The sequence below is a fragment of the Cydia strobilella genome, chromosome 13, assembly GCF_947568885.1.
Source record: "Cydia strobilella chromosome 13, ilCydStro3.1, whole genome shotgun sequence".
In the NCBI taxonomy this organism is placed as follows: domain Eukaryota; kingdom Metazoa; phylum Arthropoda; class Insecta; order Lepidoptera; family Tortricidae; genus Cydia; species Cydia strobilella.
In genome coordinates, this window is record NC_086053.1 from 17,308,802 (window position 1) to 17,325,546 (window position 16,745).

A 16,745-nucleotide genomic window follows, 5' to 3' on the forward strand; every position below is an offset into this window, starting at 1 on the left:
AATTGAGTTCTCGATATTCGAATCTCAAGGCCAATCCAGACGGGACAATTTTACGCCAATCTGATTAAATTGTCTGAGTGATCAAATTGTGGTGTACAAAAATATATTGACGTCAATTCCTTTTGATCAAATTGGTCAATTTGATCATCCCGTATGGACCCGCCTTCACTGTCGATTTAGGATTTAAATCGAACTCTGGCTGATAATCACAGATTTTCATATTATTGGATGTTTAAATTAGAGAATGTTTATCAAACTGCTGTTGAAGAAACTATTAAACTAGGAAGCCAATATTGCTGCGTATTTGACTGCATATTAGCTTCCTTATTGTCTAAACACAAACAACAACGTTATATCATACATAACAGTTAAATTATATTCAGGCACTATTAGACTGGTTTAAAGTTTATGATATCCGGACTCCCGGAGCGCTAGAACTAGAAGTAGGGACAAACTATATGAGGTAGTAATAGAGAATCTCTGGCTTCTAGCCAAGATTTAGTGTGCAAAATTAACGTAAGTATTCAAATGTATCGAGTAAAAGTGGAGTAAATAAAACTCGTTTCATGTGTTTTAGAATGTATGTAAGGTTTTATGGAAGTGTTGATGGTCGAGTTGATCTGATCGAATTTCAATCTGGAGGTCGTGAATTCAAATCCTGGCTCGTATTAAATGGGTTATTCGGAACTTATGTACGGAATATCAGTTTTGATATTTACCACTTACCAGTAGCTTTTCGGTGAAGGAAAATATGATGAGGAATCTAACACATCAGCAAAAAAATGTAGGTATGTGTATGTGCAGTCCCCTATTATTGGGTCAGTGTGGGGACAATAGCCCAAGCTCTCTCACGCATGAGAGGAGGCCTGTGCCCAACAGTGGGACGTATATAGGCTAAATTATTAATTATTAACTGGTGACATCAAACCATGCTCACCTTACACAAATAATCCAACTTCCTGTCAATAACCGTCAGCTGCGACTTCCTCTTCGGCTCTTCGTCCTCTGTCTCCGAGTCCTCGCTGGACCCCGTCTGGCCGTTCTGCTCCTCCTGCTCCTCATGCTCCTCATGCCCGTTCTGCACCGGGGGGGGAGGTTCCTCAGGCTTCTTTCTCGCTGACATGTGAGGCTGGAGGAAGGTCATGTGCTGCATGTACTTCCATGGGTAGTTCTTGCGGGCCGACGCCGAGGGCTCGCGAGACATCATTTCGGATTGCCGTTTTAGCGCATCTCGGTAAGAGTCGCGAAGCTTTTTCCATTTTAGTTTTACTTCTTTTACTGTAAACAAACGTGTGTTTTAATATTCTTGCTAATAAATTACTCGCGCTAGAACTATCCGGGTCCAAGGAGCCGAGGCGCCCGGCACTTCATTTTCTAAAGTAGGGTACTTAAGCATCACGTGATCACCCGTCATAGAAAAAAAGTGTCGGAGTGCTAATATTCCCTCGAAACGACGATTCCCTATTCCACTTGTACTGCATTTAAACATTTTAATTCTACCAATCAACATAAAGAAACAACTCAAAATTAACATCAACTTACTGTCTTATGAGTTATGGATAAAATGAAACTTTCTAATCTTTATTGTATGAGCTGGTGTAGGCTGGTGTGGTTAAAATCAATAAAAACTACTACAATCAATAACGCTTTGCCAACACCCTATTTCCGAACGTGCTCTCAACTTTAATAGCAGATAGATTTGCTAGTTGGGACAATTCCTCCCTTCGACTAAAGAGACCAAACCCACAAGTCGAACAGCTGCAAATTGCTAACAATCGGTTCCAGTTGATTGAAATCGAAATACATTCATCAAGTCAATAAACCATTGCTAGATTGTTCATCAATTACGTAAACAGAGTCGAAGGTATACAAATGCACGCAAATAAACAGCCAGTTTCAGTAGGTACCATTTCGTACCCTTGTACTTGTACCTTGTCACAGTGGCAGTCAATATGAAAGTCGCTTACTAACCACAGTAACCACGCTCTGTCGTTATATTAAATTCCATTTATTATTTAACAACTATGGGCGCAAAATATATAAATGTAACAAAATGAAAAGCCCAATTATGTCTAATCTAGCGCGTTTCCAAACGATCTATGAATAAACAATCATTAGTTTGTCATCTTAAATTGTATCTTAATATTCAAGTACCTATCTAAAATTTAAATCGTGGTCCAAATATTAGGGCATTTACCTTACCCAAACAGTTTAAAAAGTAGGTACAAACTAAAATTTACTGAATGTAATAAATACTATTAATAATGGTAATATCAAAAGTACAATTTTCTATAAGTGTTGTATATAATATTATTCCTTTTTAAATCAACCCGCTGTAACCAGCGGGGTTCTATAAATAAGCGTCCCGGCCAGAGTGACCCAAGCAGGGGTCGAACTCGGACCTTCGCGGCGAGCAGGTAGCTGCCATATACCCGACAACAGAACAGCCGACCGGCCGTACTTACACAAAATACCACGTTAATAAAAATAGATACAGTTCCTTAACGCTAAAATAAACTCAAAAATTTGCAGATATTTTTATTTTTTATAATCTTCTACCCCGTTTTCAATCAAAAACATATGAAGCATTCAAACTACGCAATAACAAAATCGAATCAACATTAAAACTAAGCGAAATTACCTAAAGTAAACTTTAGACGTTTGAAATAAAGTTCATAATACAATACAGAAGCGTAACATATATTGATTTCTATTGCCAACTACCTAAACCGACGCTTCAAAAGAAAACAATTTAAAGTAACATGTGTTTTCCTTATTGCATAATCGCATGACCTTGAACTCGTGGCAGTCGTGGCTAACGACCGACATACTATTATGTATATGAATGAATCATTAACGCTACTAAGACGCCATTTTGAAAAACGCCAATGCATTTACATACAGCTAACCGAACGTAAACCTTAGTCCCCTCAAATAAGGTTCACGGTCAGTCATGCTACATTACGATGATGCTACAGCGTTCGTGTGTTTTCGCGTTTGGCTTTGACTTACCTGACGATAGATTAGTTTCCTTCATGACCTCAGCCCAGGCAGCGTCTTTAAGCTCTTGGTCGCGATATTCTATAGCCGCGGTGTTCCACAGGCAGGGGTAGTTGCGCACGGCGGCGATGAGATGCTCCATGCTGGCTCGAGCGGCGACTGACGCGCGGCGCGGGGCGGGCCCGGGCCCGCCAGCGCCCGCCAGCGCCCGCCACCGCCGCCACCGCCGCCGCCACCGCCGCCACCGCCGGCCCGGCCCGGCCCCGCCGCGCGGCACCAATAAATGCGCATTATTTATGTGGGGTTTTATTAATACTTGAGTGTTTGCGTTTTTTAAATAATAACTTAAAAATAACAATAACGCTAGTCTGTCTAACCCATAACAGATATACATAACATATACATTTATTTGGTTAAAAGTAAACTTTAATAGCTAAAAACATAACAACCATATAAGGCTGCGCATGCAGTAAAGGGTTAAGTAGGTAAGTTTAGGTTTAAGATAAAGTTAAGTTGCATATCAACTGCTAACACAAACGCAAAGGAGCCTCGTCTGCCAACAAACCACTGTGTGGTTTGGCAGAAGAAAATATGTATTTAGTTGTAAGGGTTGTAAGTAAGATCTTTGAATAAACGTTTTTTTTTTTTTTAAAGAAGAAATAGATACCTAAGCCTAAGTGTAGAAAAAATATACATACTCGTAGTAAGTCTGCATATCGATTTTTACATGCATCAGATAAGATAAAGTTAGATTGTGCAGGGAAAATCCTTTTGCCGATGTACAATCAATTGAATCAATGTTAAAAATATCAATTTTATCTACGTATAGATAGAATGGGTACTTATTATTGCACACATGGATACATTTTAATTTATAACTAATTAGGTATATTATGTAGGTACTAGTTTATACAATGGGAAAATATTTAAAAAGAAGTACATATTTAACTTTAGGAGTGCCATGTCGTGGCCAGGCCGTAAGAACGAAACCATTGTACCGGCGGTATTTATGTAAATGAAGTCGCTATATAAGCAGGTACCTATTATGTATCGTGATTATCACGGCACAAACCTACCTATATTCGTAATCTGACTTCAACACGATACATAACATGTATACCTATACATACGTTACGTGTATGTATACGTTATTATTATTATTATTTGCATTATGTACCTACATCAGTCGCCATTAGATAGGTACCTACAAAGATAGATATAACTCCGTAATAGATGTTTACAGTCTAAGGAAAAAACGTGCCTCGAAAATCAAGAAAATTTGATTCTCGTTCAGAGGGCGCCACTAGTTTTGGCCCACTGTCGTATAGATGGCGTTGACTGTTTCGTTTGTTATTTAACAATTTTAACGCATATCAGTGAAAGAACATGGGTCAAAATCATAAAAATAATTAATGCATATAAAAAAAAACATTTATCTATATTTAAATACATTTTATCGTATTTTTATAAATCTTAATTTTTAGTTTTAAAGTGTGTGACAGATGGCAGTGAATTTACTGGGGTTACAAAATTTACTATGACAGTACCGCTCTAGTATAAGTTACTCTATGGTACCTATATCGAAAAACAACTAAACATGCACTTTACATGTTCAGATATTTTTGAATACCTTGGCCGCTCCGTTATATATGAAGCCGACTAGACCTAAGTATACAAATTACTACGATGGCAAGTGGCTTACATACAACATATTCCTTAGCTTGTGGTCTTTGCGGTTACTGAGTGCCGGCAAGTCGAACGCTACAGAACCAGTCTAAAATGTGTCATCGATATGCGTAACAAAGGCGCGTTATCGGAGAGCGCACTTACACTGGTTTTTTTAGCGTTGGACTAGCCCGCGCTCGCCACGATGCACGAAACAGGTAAGGGACAGGGACGGATTGCGATTAAAACATTTTGATGGATTCATGACAAGTATGTATAGATATATTAATTGAATATATCTACATCTTTATTTATATTGTACCAATGCATGTTTATTTATTTTATATTTATACTTATTACTTATTCTGTGGCTACGTGCCGCTACGACCCAGCTGTCTCGACTCAGTGTCACCGCGGCGAAAAAGGACACAACCCGAACGCAATTTAGAAAACCTGCCGCGTACCTAATGTCCGGTAATTAAGGTAATTACTCGGCCGGAGGTATCGTGTTTGAATTTTTAAAGCACAAAATTATTTAACGAGGAAATAAACACATGGGAATAACATTTAACAGAGATATTCACAAAACATTATCGCACGACGATGTGTAGCGTAGCGAGAGATGTGCTTTTAGGGTTCCGTACCCAAAGGGTAAAAACGGGACCCTATTAGTAAGACTCCGCTGTCCGTCTATCTGTCACCAGGCTGTATATCATGAACGTGATAACTAGAGCACGCTAGACAGTTGAAATTTTCACAGATGATGTATTTCTGTTGCGGCTACAACAACAAATACTAAAAAAGTACGGAACCCTCGGTGGGCGAGTCCGACTCGCACTTGTCCGGTCTTTTTAATTATGCTGCCAGCTGGCTGAGCTGTCCGAACCAACTGAATATTGTCCACTAGAGCTGAGAGGATCGGGCTGCCAAGAGAGCGTACTTAGGAAGACCGACTGCAATGTTGGCCGCCAGGTTGTAGGCCCAGATACCGCCAGGCAAATACTAAAAAGTACGGAACCCTCGGTGGGGAGACAGTGTAGAAGTGGATCTGCGTCAGCTTCAAGCCGATAATTGGCAGGAAACGGCGCAGGATAGGGAAAAGTTGAGTGCTCTCATTTCGGAGGCGAAGACCCTCTTTGGGGTCAGTTAGAGCTGCGCTGAACGAGGACGAGTAAATGAAGTAATTCTATTGGTACTTAACAAACACATCCCTCGCTATCCTCACACATCTCTGTAATTACAATGTTTTTTGAATAATAAACAACAATCTCTGGTTATACGGGTCTAGTTCTATTTGTTAGCCAGTTGTGAACTGCATATTGGGTGGACAGGACGGTGGGTGAACATGAACACCCCCCTGCATGTGATCACTGGCTACTTTGTCTAAAGCGAATTTTAATATTGGATCGGAATGAACGGATTGATTCCAACCTGGGATTGACCATAGACATAGTATATACCAGTAGTTATAGACGCGCCACCGAGCGACCGGGGGTAAGAGAAAGAATATTCATATAAAATTTGGGCAGCATAGGATTTTTTCTCTTTCACGTGAATGAATGAATTATGCTTTATTCTAAACCATAGAGTAACTTTCTAAACACACATACACAACAACATTAAAATAGGCTTAAATCTAGGTAAGTTAGAAGCTACAGTGTTGCTACCCAGGTAGCAAAATGACGTCAAATGACGTCAGCGACGTCGTAATGACGTAATAATGCCGTCATTATGACGTCGCTGACGTCATTTTGCTACCTGGGTAGTGGTTCCAGAAAAGGATAACACTCAGCATGTGTCGCAGCACATGAGTATTGTTACGACGCTGATTTTCAGTGTACCCGTTGACACGTAAAACAAACACAAAACAACACAGAACATAAAAACAAAACCGAAATGTAGTTGTATGAATGTAGTTTGTTGTTTAAGATTTGTTTGACTATAGTCATTATCATTATAATGAATTAATTAGACTAGGTATAGGTGAGAAGCGATCTCTGCTGAGAATGATTGAAAACAGAAGGGGAAACATGTTGGGGCACCTGATACGGCACTATACTTACATAAAGTCTATAATAGAAGGAAGAATAGAAAAAAGGAGAGGCAGAGGAAGACCGAGACGTGCGTTTTTGGACCAAAACAAGGAGAAAATCAACGTAGTGACGTATCAGGAGCTCAAAACAGTGGCAGAAAGAAGAACGGAGTGGCGGTTACTCCACCGACAAGAGCCAGGCTCTTAAGAGTTATGATGATGATGAGGTATTTGTGGTTAGCCATAAATAGGTTCTCATAACAAGGCTTGCAGAATATATCTCAAGCGCAAGATGAACCGCAAAAAAATTACGAAATCTCGAGTTCACAACTCCTTTGCGACTTCAGAGCTTCAGACACCGCTGTACGATCATATTCAGCAATTTATTAATATGTTTTTCAACAACTTTTTCCATTACATTCTTCTTTGTGCCGAAAACATCCATATAACCTCCCGGAAGTTTAATTTCCGCGCTTTTTGTGGAGGAGGGTTCCGCGGAAGAAATAAATAAGGGTAGTGGACCTGCAGTGTTCTAGGGTTCTTTCCCTTGGACCAAAATACCCCTGTATATAATTTTCAGTGATAGTGTGTGGAAGTGTGAAAAGATGACGTTGATAGTAAACACACACTTTCATTATGTCCGCACATAAGTAATATAATGTTTTCCTTTCCCGCAAACTAGAGGAGGGAATTCCAAAAAATAAGTAGACTCTGACTACGCTAACTTTGCACAAACTTGGCAGTAAGAATGCATATATATACATATCCCTACTTATAAATTAATAATTGTTGTTCTTATTATTATTATATGTAATTTTATTTTATTTTCTTATGTACTTCTGGATATGTGGCAATAAGCAATTTTTATTCTTATAAAAAGGTTAGAGATTCGACAGACCAAGTAACAATTTAGTAATTACTTCTAATACTTAACCGCTTTAAAATTGTCTAGTGCATTTCAAACAAGCAAAGGAAATCGATAAGCAGTTTAAATTTCGAAAAGTCTGAAAGCTTGTAAAACCTCGAGTGTAAAGTAGCAAATTGTACATCGATTCCCTTCGTAATACGAGTACGCACCAAACACCCTATCAATCAATGTTTAATTTGATTGTTTGTATTTTATATCGAATCCCACCCTCCTTAGGGCCCTGCTATTCATTCATACTATAGTGGGAGCTTACCACGAACATCGAAATCTCAGTATCTAACTCTCTATTTAACACTCGATGCCAGAACGATATTAGAGAGGCAGATAAAGAAATAACGATTCGATTTTGGATATTCGCGATAAACACTGTACAGTGTGTACTTTCATACTGTACAGCTAACATCAAGTATAATGTTGTCCGTATGGACGGTATAGAAAGGACGACAATCTCTTATGGCAGAACTATTGCAAAAGTGACCAGCTTTCAGCTGTAAATAGGTTGCGCTAGGTAGGCTTTGGGACATGAGTATGACATGTACCATAGAAGGCAACAAATAACCCGACCAAATTACGTAGGTTGTTGTTGGTAGTATTTCGGTGTATGGTGGCGCCGCCTACTGTTTTTTTATGGACACTTTTCATCCATAGAGATTTTGCTCCTTTATATAGTCTCCATAACTGTGGCACTGCGTGTGCTGTCAAAATCTCTGCAGACTTTTTTCAGATAGATGACAAGATGCGAACCATCACGTTGGAGCTAGAGAGCATCGACAAACAGCATTACCAATATTTGCTGAGCATGTTTGAGAACTCGTCGTGTACCCCACAATTACGAGTACTTGCAAATAAAGTAGGTACCTACCTACCCCGTGGAGTTTGCTGTCAGATGTGAATTCTTATTACAATCGAATTAGATAAAATGGTTTCTCCGAAAAAATCTGTGACTGTACCGAAACTAAACCTATGAAGACATTATTTTTATTAAGCTCGTATTAGTATTTTTGAATCATTTGAACATGTGTAAGTAGAGTAGAGAGTAGATAAACTACGTAAATACCTAAAATCTACGGTCACAGACTGTTTTTTTTGTTGATCTATCAAGGTTACCGCCTAATTTGTTTTTTCAATTGATAGCTAGGTGCTTAAAATTCAGTTCAATATATGTAAAGTAAACGTTAGGTACATGGCTTAACAATTAAAGTATATTCTACATTACTTTTATTTCATGACGCAGTCTCTTATGCGCCATATGTATACCTATTTTTACTTATAGAGTTAGATCAAGAAAAGTTTGCAGGGATTTTGACAGCAGCACAGTACACGCATTTATATAATACGTCATAATTTAATAGAAGTTTGACGTTTAAAATAACACCTGCACTGTGTGTGCTGTCAAAATCTCTGCAGACTTTTTTTGGTTTGACTCTACAGGCTTTAATAATTTTAAATAGTTACAGAATTATTTGTGCCAACCTTTTTCTCTTAATACTTGAAAAACACCGTGCTTTATCAACGGCGATAAACGATAAACATCATCAAAAGGCGGAAGCACTAAAAAATCAGATAATCCGGGTTCTAATGGGTTCCTTCGTGAAATATGCGAAAACGGGGGGACACCTGCTACCCTCGGCCATTACGGGAATGTCCGGCCATGGGCGACATTCGTTTAATAATCAATCTGTGGGTATGGGTAGCTATATACTCGTAGGCAGTAGGCACCTGTTTTACAAGGGGGCAAAGTTGTTGTTTAACCTCTCGTGCTAATATTGATACCCGAGCAAGCGAAAGATTCCAAAATTTTACCACGAGCGTAGCAACTAGCAACTATAGCGAGTGGTTCGAAAAATGGAATCTTGAGCGTTGCGAGGGTTTCAAGGCACGAGGGTTAAACAAATTTTGCCACCGAGTGAAACACAAAAATTTTCACCACGCCAACACAAGGAAAATACTAACTGTAAAATATCAAACAAAATCAAAACAAATCAATTCAAAATGAATGTTATTAAATATTTATCATTTAAACTTTAAAAGTCAATTCTACCAGCCATCATAAAGAAATAACTCAAAATTTGCATTTGATTACTTTGCCCCACATGTGGATAAAATGCAACTTTCTCATCAGTTTTTGAAGAATAGAGAGCCTTTTAATAGTGGCCTGGCCTTTTTCCGAAAAGTCTTCTAGAAATCGATTTTCGCTCATGTCGTCTCGTATATTTTTTTATGAAATAGGAGGCAAACGAGCAGACGGATCACCTGATGGGTATATTTCGTATCAGTGCATTCTGTATGATGTCCTGAACACAAATATAAGCGCTGATAAGCGCGAAATTGGTGGGGGTAGTTGCCGGACGTCATAAAGTCGGTAGTACAAAGTTTTTTACTTTTTTGCAAGCACTCTTACACCTAAAATAGGTTTTTTTTTCCCTAAACTGTATATAGGTATCAATAATATGTAATATGTCTCTTTCCAAACCATTTCTCAACATTGTTTCCTTTACGAAATATTTAAATAGGTGTTGCAAGCCGCGACCTTTTGTACGGACTCGCCGGCCGAGCTCGGCTCGAGCCCATTTGTATTCGCTCGATCGTGTCCTTTTATTTAAGCCTTTAAAAGGATAATCGCTGCCCTGGTTACCTTTACAAAGTTTACAATAATGGCGCCGATATCATACCAAAGTTACTTTGTATTGTAAATTGGCCTCGTTTGCCGATTTAGTATAAGTACTTGGTCGCAGATAGCGCTAATAACGCAACAGTTTAAAAAAAGGAGGTTCTCAGTTTGACCCGTATGTATGTATGTTTGTTCGCGATAATCTCGCGTTTGGCTGAACCGATTTTGATGCGGTTTTCATAAAGGTGTTTTTAATATGTCAAATCAGTAAAAGTGGCAAAGAGGAAAGTACACTCAGCAGAAGTACCTGAACGGGCGAGGATTCCAAACTTCCAAAATGATCTACACTTTCATATTAATCAAATTTTAATTGTTAAAACAGTAAGTATACAGGGTATACAGTCTTGCATCTGTCATACCATACTGCCGGTGCTGCCCCTCGCCCCGGCCGCCGTACATACCTAATCTAACATCTAACCTACACTGCGCGCTGCCGCTGCCGGATATAAACGCATGGGGGTACCTAATACACAAAAATTCCCATAAAACCTTCATCCATAATTTCACGTTCACGCAGCGAGGACAAAAACTTGCGCTCCGCACATTGCTATCAAATATGAACTAGGCGCTGTTTGTCAGTTATTCATGGGGGCCGGAATGGGGCATTGGGAGCAGGAGTAGCAGGACCATGGGAATAACTGCGTAGATAAACGCGCTACGAGATAGCTAGCTTATTAGTTATTAATAATGTTTTTAGGTTTGTGTTCAGTTCATTTTGATAGCACAACAAACAATATGTGAGAATAGGATGAAAACCGTTATGACTTCGCATTGCCTCCTACCGTCCTACCCAAAAATACATACCTAATGTAATTTTGACCACACTAGCTGGTAAAGGCTCTCTTCATTGTTCAAAAACTGGTGAGAAAGTTGCATTTTATCCACATGTGGGGCAAAGTATAATCAAATGAAAATTGTGAGTAGTTTCCTTATGTTGGCTGGTAGAATTTACTTTTAAATGATGATTTTGAATGATACATATTTAATAACATTCATTTTGACTTGATTCGCTTTGATTTTGTTTGATATTTTACAGTTTATATTGAATTCAATAACTGTCAGTATAACAAAAAAAAAAAACAATACAATAACAACTTAAGACTAAACTTAAGCCTAGTCAAAAAGTCCCCCCCGAGTTGTCCCTGGCGCAAAGGTGCCCATCACACTAGCCGCGTTACCACGTTGAATTGCGATGGACAACCTTTGCACCAGGTACGAACCCGCGCGGGCGTCAGACCCCTTCTCCCTAATGCGACGTCCCACTTCCCTAACAAAGGCAATACATTTTACAGTTAGTATTTTCCTTGTGTTGGTGTGGTCACTGGTGAAAATTTTTGTGTTTCACTCGGTGGTAAAATTTGTTTAACCCTCGTGCCTTGAAACCGTCGCAACGCTCAAGATTTCATTATTCGAACCACTCGCTACGGTCGTGGTTCAATTTAGGAATCTTTCGCTTGCTCGGGTATCAATATTAGCACGAGAGGTTAAACAACAACTTTGCCCCCTTGTAAAACAAATAACTATTAATTATTGACATATCTTGTTACTTACTTTCATGTAGGTACTTATTTACAAATGTATTACCTACCACTAGGTACCAGTAGATTCAACGCAAATAAGAATAAAGATTCTTCCAAAGTTTGCTTCAGAAAGAAGGCGTAATACTACAATGTACAATGTGGTACAGTCTACAGTCTACAAAAGCAGTGATTCGGACGTAAGTAACATGCCTACTATGGACGGTATAGAAAGGACGACAATCTCTTATGGCAGAACTATTGCAAAAGTGACCAGCATGGAGACTATATAAAGGAGCCAAATCTCTATGTATGAAAAGTGTCCATCAAAAAACAGTAATTAGGCGGCGCCACCATACACCGAAATACTACCAAAAACAACCTACGTAATTAGGTCGGGTTATTTGTTGCGTTATATGGTTCATGTTATACTCATGTCCCAGAGCCTAACTAGCGCCACCGGAGAGATTAGGAACTATTATTTAAAGCTGAAAGCGATCACTTTTGCAACAATTCTGCCAGAGATTGGCATCCTTTCTATACCATCCATAGCAAATAAGAATAAAGATCCTTCCAAAGTTTGCTTCAGAAAGAAGGCGTAATACTACAATGTACAATGTGGTACAGTCTACAGTCTATATACAAAAGCAGTGATTCGGACGTAAGTAACATGCCTACTATGGACGGTATAGAAAGGACGACAATTTCTTATGCCAGAACTATTGCAAAAGTGACCAGCCTTCAGCTGTAAATAATAGTTCCTAATCTCTCCGGTGGCGCTAGTTAGGCTCTGGGACATGAGTATAACATATGAACACTTTTCGTACATAGAGATTTGGCTCCTTTTTATAGTCTCCATGATGCCTACTTGACCTTACACTTCATTATCAGAGCGAGCCCATTCCTAGGTACTGTGAATGTCGGCTCTAATCTTAGGGCCGTGTTGGCCGTGTCATGCTGAGACAGCAACTCGTTACGGCCGCTCCCGCTCTCGTTCTACGCTACGACGGCGACGACCCCTACCTAACCTCTATCGTCCTTGGATTTATTCAATGTCACATGGTGCAATAAAGCCTTTGTCTGGAGTATTGGAAGAAAACAGGAATCACACGAATACAGGGTAGTGACTTAGTTTAAAGGTCATACTGCACGACTTTTATTATGGGACCAATGCTGAAATTGGGAAAAAGACTGTTTCATACATTCCGGCTGATGGGATACCGCTGATTACTATGGGACTTTTTTTTGGAGAAAGGTAAAAGGTCAGCATTTGACCACAATCTCACCTAATGGTATAAACATAGTATTATATAATCTGTGGTATAAACTATATTTTATAGTGCCGATGAGGGCCTACCACGAACACCGAAGTTCGCGAATTGCGAGCATTTTTCTCTTTCACTCCAATTAAAGCGTAACTAGAGTGAAAGAGAAAGATGCCCGCCATTTGCGAAATTCGGTTTTCGCGGTAGACCCTCACCCCTCACCTCAGCTATCTATGATAGATAATGGAGCATGCATATTAGTATTGCGTGGTATTGCTTACCTAAAATAATGTACATAATATATTATTGTATAGGTATTCAGTCTCGATTTAAAAAGATCCAAGTTATAGTTATATAACTTATATACATAATCAAAGACTCTAGTTTACATAGAGGACTGCTGTGTCTCACTATGACTATGACCTGTATCAAGTCAATGAAAATTAAACTGTATGGAAATTCAACGACATGTAAGTTTTCATTGCTGCTCTTGCCATGGGTTGAGTTTTGGAAGGTAGCAGCAGAAGCAGAAAGTCCATAGAGCTCGAATCCGACTGGCTTGCCTTTTTAGCTGAGCAGTTGTATCCTTTACTAAAAGGAGAATGAAGGCTTCCGTATAAATGTTTTTTACGCGACTTCCCCGGGGAGATACCTATTCCTAAATGTCCTGAATTACTCTTGATAGAGAATCTGTTTAAGTCAGGCAAAGTTGGGTGGTTGGGTACAATGGGTAGTGTGCAATGTTGAGCTACGATTCCCGGAAGATACCGTATTACCGTGTCGCCTGGCAAAAGGCGGAAACTCCTAATGGAACCCATGCTTTCGTAATTTCGTAATCACTGGGCCCATAAGTTCGCTCATTCGGCAACACTCAGATATGAGCGAACCACTGAACACAAGGACACGGCGCGGGGCGAGGGGGCGATCGATCGCGCCAGCTGGGTGTGTGTCCCCCGCGGCGCAGACACCCCCGCTGAACCGGCGAGGCGGTTTCTCACTTGATATTTCTTACAAAACCACCTAAAACCGTCGAATACCATATAAAAACTCTATAAAACATGATTATCTTTAATATTTGTGCGGTATTTTGTCGTTTTTAATCGAATTTCCACGATTTCCACGAACAAAGACTGCACCTAGAGCAGTCTGTACCACCAAACGCTAGAATGCGACGATGATATGCACCACTCCAGTGCGAGCGAGACAGGGTTACCGGCGTTGCGCAATCGACCAGCTGATTTTGACTGTTGCCAAGCGGGCATGTTGGAAGGGATTATGTGGGGATTATAAACAAAGCGAGCTTTGAATATGCATGGTGTGATATTGAACGCCCTCGTTGCACCGGCCGCCTTTTAACCCAAAACGACACAAGTAAGAAAGTATTTTGAAGGTTTTTACGCCCTTTTAGTAGTGAAGCGTTGAAGAGGACGCTTAGAAACAAAGGACGCATTCTGGCTGAATGTTTGAAGAGCTCTCTCGCAACTTTTTTACGACATTTTTAAGTTCCGCCGGCGAACATGATAAGATTAATAAGTGTAGGTGTAATATGCTTTGAATAAGTACTTTTCGCTAATTTTTCTGCTAACTGTATCAAAAAAATCTATTAAATCTTTTATCATTATCATCCAGATACACTCCCAAAACAGATTGAGACTGTACTGTCCCTTCGATATTTTAGTTATTTTATACCGTGGACTGTACCCATAGTACCGTACCGACTATAAATATAATTATTTGTTATGCAAGGAAGCAAAGTGGTTATGTGGCGTGAGAGTTGAAATTGAAAGCTGAGCGAGCGAAGGAATCTAAGAGAATGGTTCAAAGATAGATTTCTGAGCGTAGCGAGGCTTTCAAGACACGAGATGCCAAATAATTTTGCGGCCGTGCGGAACACGCAACTTATCACCTCACTACGGAAAAAAAACCATTTAATTTTGCCCTCTATTTAACATATCAAATTTAAGACATAATACCTCACTCAAATCAACAAAATAAACAAGAGAGAAGCACACATATTCATTGTGTTCGAAATTCAAATGACTTTTACACGCTGGCGGATAAAATAGACTTTTAGCTGAGGTTTTCCGAGCGAGTGAGGTGAAAAGGTCATTGCCGACTACCGATTCTACCGAACCGACCCATAGGAAGGCGAGGATGGTCCCCTGGCGGGCGCGGGCGGTGCATCCATGCAAATGTGCAATATCCGCATCCGCCCGGACTCACTAACCGCAAACATGGACATATGGACAGCAGCACACAGCAGGCACCGATGTATCGAGAATTCGGAATACAGACAGGCGTAGGTATGTAGTATATATGTGTATCTCGATATATTTTGCGTAAGGTGCATTGGTGCAGGCACGGTAATATGTACAGTCAAGAGTCAAGAGTCAAGGGTATAAATAAAGAAATGAGTAAATAACTCGCTCGTTGTTAATCGCTTCTCGTCTCGAGAGCTATAAAAACCCCACACGGATCCAGCCGCCAGTACCTAAACTTCGCGGGGACTGGACCCGAAAAGTGTGTAAAACCATAAAATAATCATATGTGTATCTGTGATAAATAAAACTCGCTTCTCGCAAATCGTCAGCGCGCGGCGGTGGGACAGAAGCATGTTATGTTTGCGTACTCCACGGCGTACTCGTACTTGCCTAGGTACTACAATGAAGGTTCTTTTTCAATTCTTACTTGCCAGGACTAACGACTAACTAGGATACGGTAGTGCCTATTTATAATCGGTAAATAAGAAATTATATTTTAGTTATTTTTTATACAAATAAAAAATCGAATTCCTATGTTACTCTATGCTATTTCCAACGAATAAAAATATTTGAGGTCCGCGCCATCTCTGGTCATCAATTTAAACTACTGCTATAACTTCAGTAGAGGGTGACACTAGCTGTCATGTGGTTAAAAAAACATACCTGCTCCCTAGATGGCGCTCAAGAAAACCAGTCTAATTTATTATAATTTAATAAATATTGTAAAAAAATAATTTAAAATATATTTTTGTACATACTTGTCAATTAGAATGATAGAAATAATTCAAAATTTGATATAATTTTAAGCATTTTACAAAATCGATTATTTAGTTGTCAAACAAACAGCTAACTGTCATTGGTTTGCGAACTGTCAAAGTTGACAAAACAAACTCAGCATTAAATCGAACCGTCGATTTTGTGCTTTTGTGAAGTTTTGCGAACTGTAAATTACATTTTAAGCAAAAATTTGTTAAAAGTAGTAAATAGCCAAGTGGAATATTGTGGTGATGAATTGATATAGTGTAGTAGAAGTGTTTTAAGTGAGCTGGCGCGCTGGACGGCCCGGAGCGTGAGGGGCCCGCGGAGGCGGAACAGGACCCCTGGAGACACATGCGTGCCATGGACGTCGACAGGCAGATGTTAGCATCATTATTTTCCGATTTCATAGTTCGTATAAACATCCTACAATCTTCATACTAAGAGCCTGATCATTCGATTAGATCACAAGTGTCAGTGCTACTTTCCAACTACCTTCGAACTTCTAAGCAGCTACTGCCAGCTACCTGCTTATACCCCTATTTACTCAATTTTATGCATACTGTTATTGTTGAGGTTTCTTAAAATGCTGTTTGCTATTGCTAAACTATACTATTTATTGCAATTTGAGGAAGTAAAGCAAGATTCTC

General features: G+C 39.5%; 2 protein-coding genes across 3 annotated transcripts in view; one reads left to right on the forward strand and one right to left on the reverse strand.

Moving 5' to 3' along the window:
- Positions 1 to 3,207, reverse strand: part of LOC134746773 (uncharacterized) — a 35,354-nt gene extending 32,147 nt beyond the window's left edge. For both annotated transcript variants that reach the window (XM_063681303.1, XM_063681302.1), the window contains exons 1-2: positions 3,013 to 3,207; positions 938 to 1,278 (exon numbers count right to left, since the gene is read on the reverse strand). In XM_063681303.1, the coding sequence (XP_063537373.1) occupies positions 938 to 1,278; positions 3,013 to 3,142 (471 nt within the window). In that variant the 5' untranslated portion in view covers positions 3,143 to 3,207. The remainder of the gene's footprint in view (positions 1 to 937; positions 1,279 to 3,012) is intronic.
- Positions 3,208 to 16,155: 12,948 nt separating this feature from the next.
- The window catches only part of LOC134746861 (ring canal kelch homolog), a 38,845-nt gene continuing 38,255 nt past the window's right edge, over positions 16,156 to 16,745 (forward strand). The window contains exon 1 of the mRNA XM_063681435.1: positions 16,156 to 16,478. Coding sequence (XP_063537505.1) covers positions 16,450 to 16,478 — 29 coding nt within the window. The 5' untranslated portion in view covers positions 16,156 to 16,449. The remainder of the gene's footprint in view (positions 16,479 to 16,745) is intronic.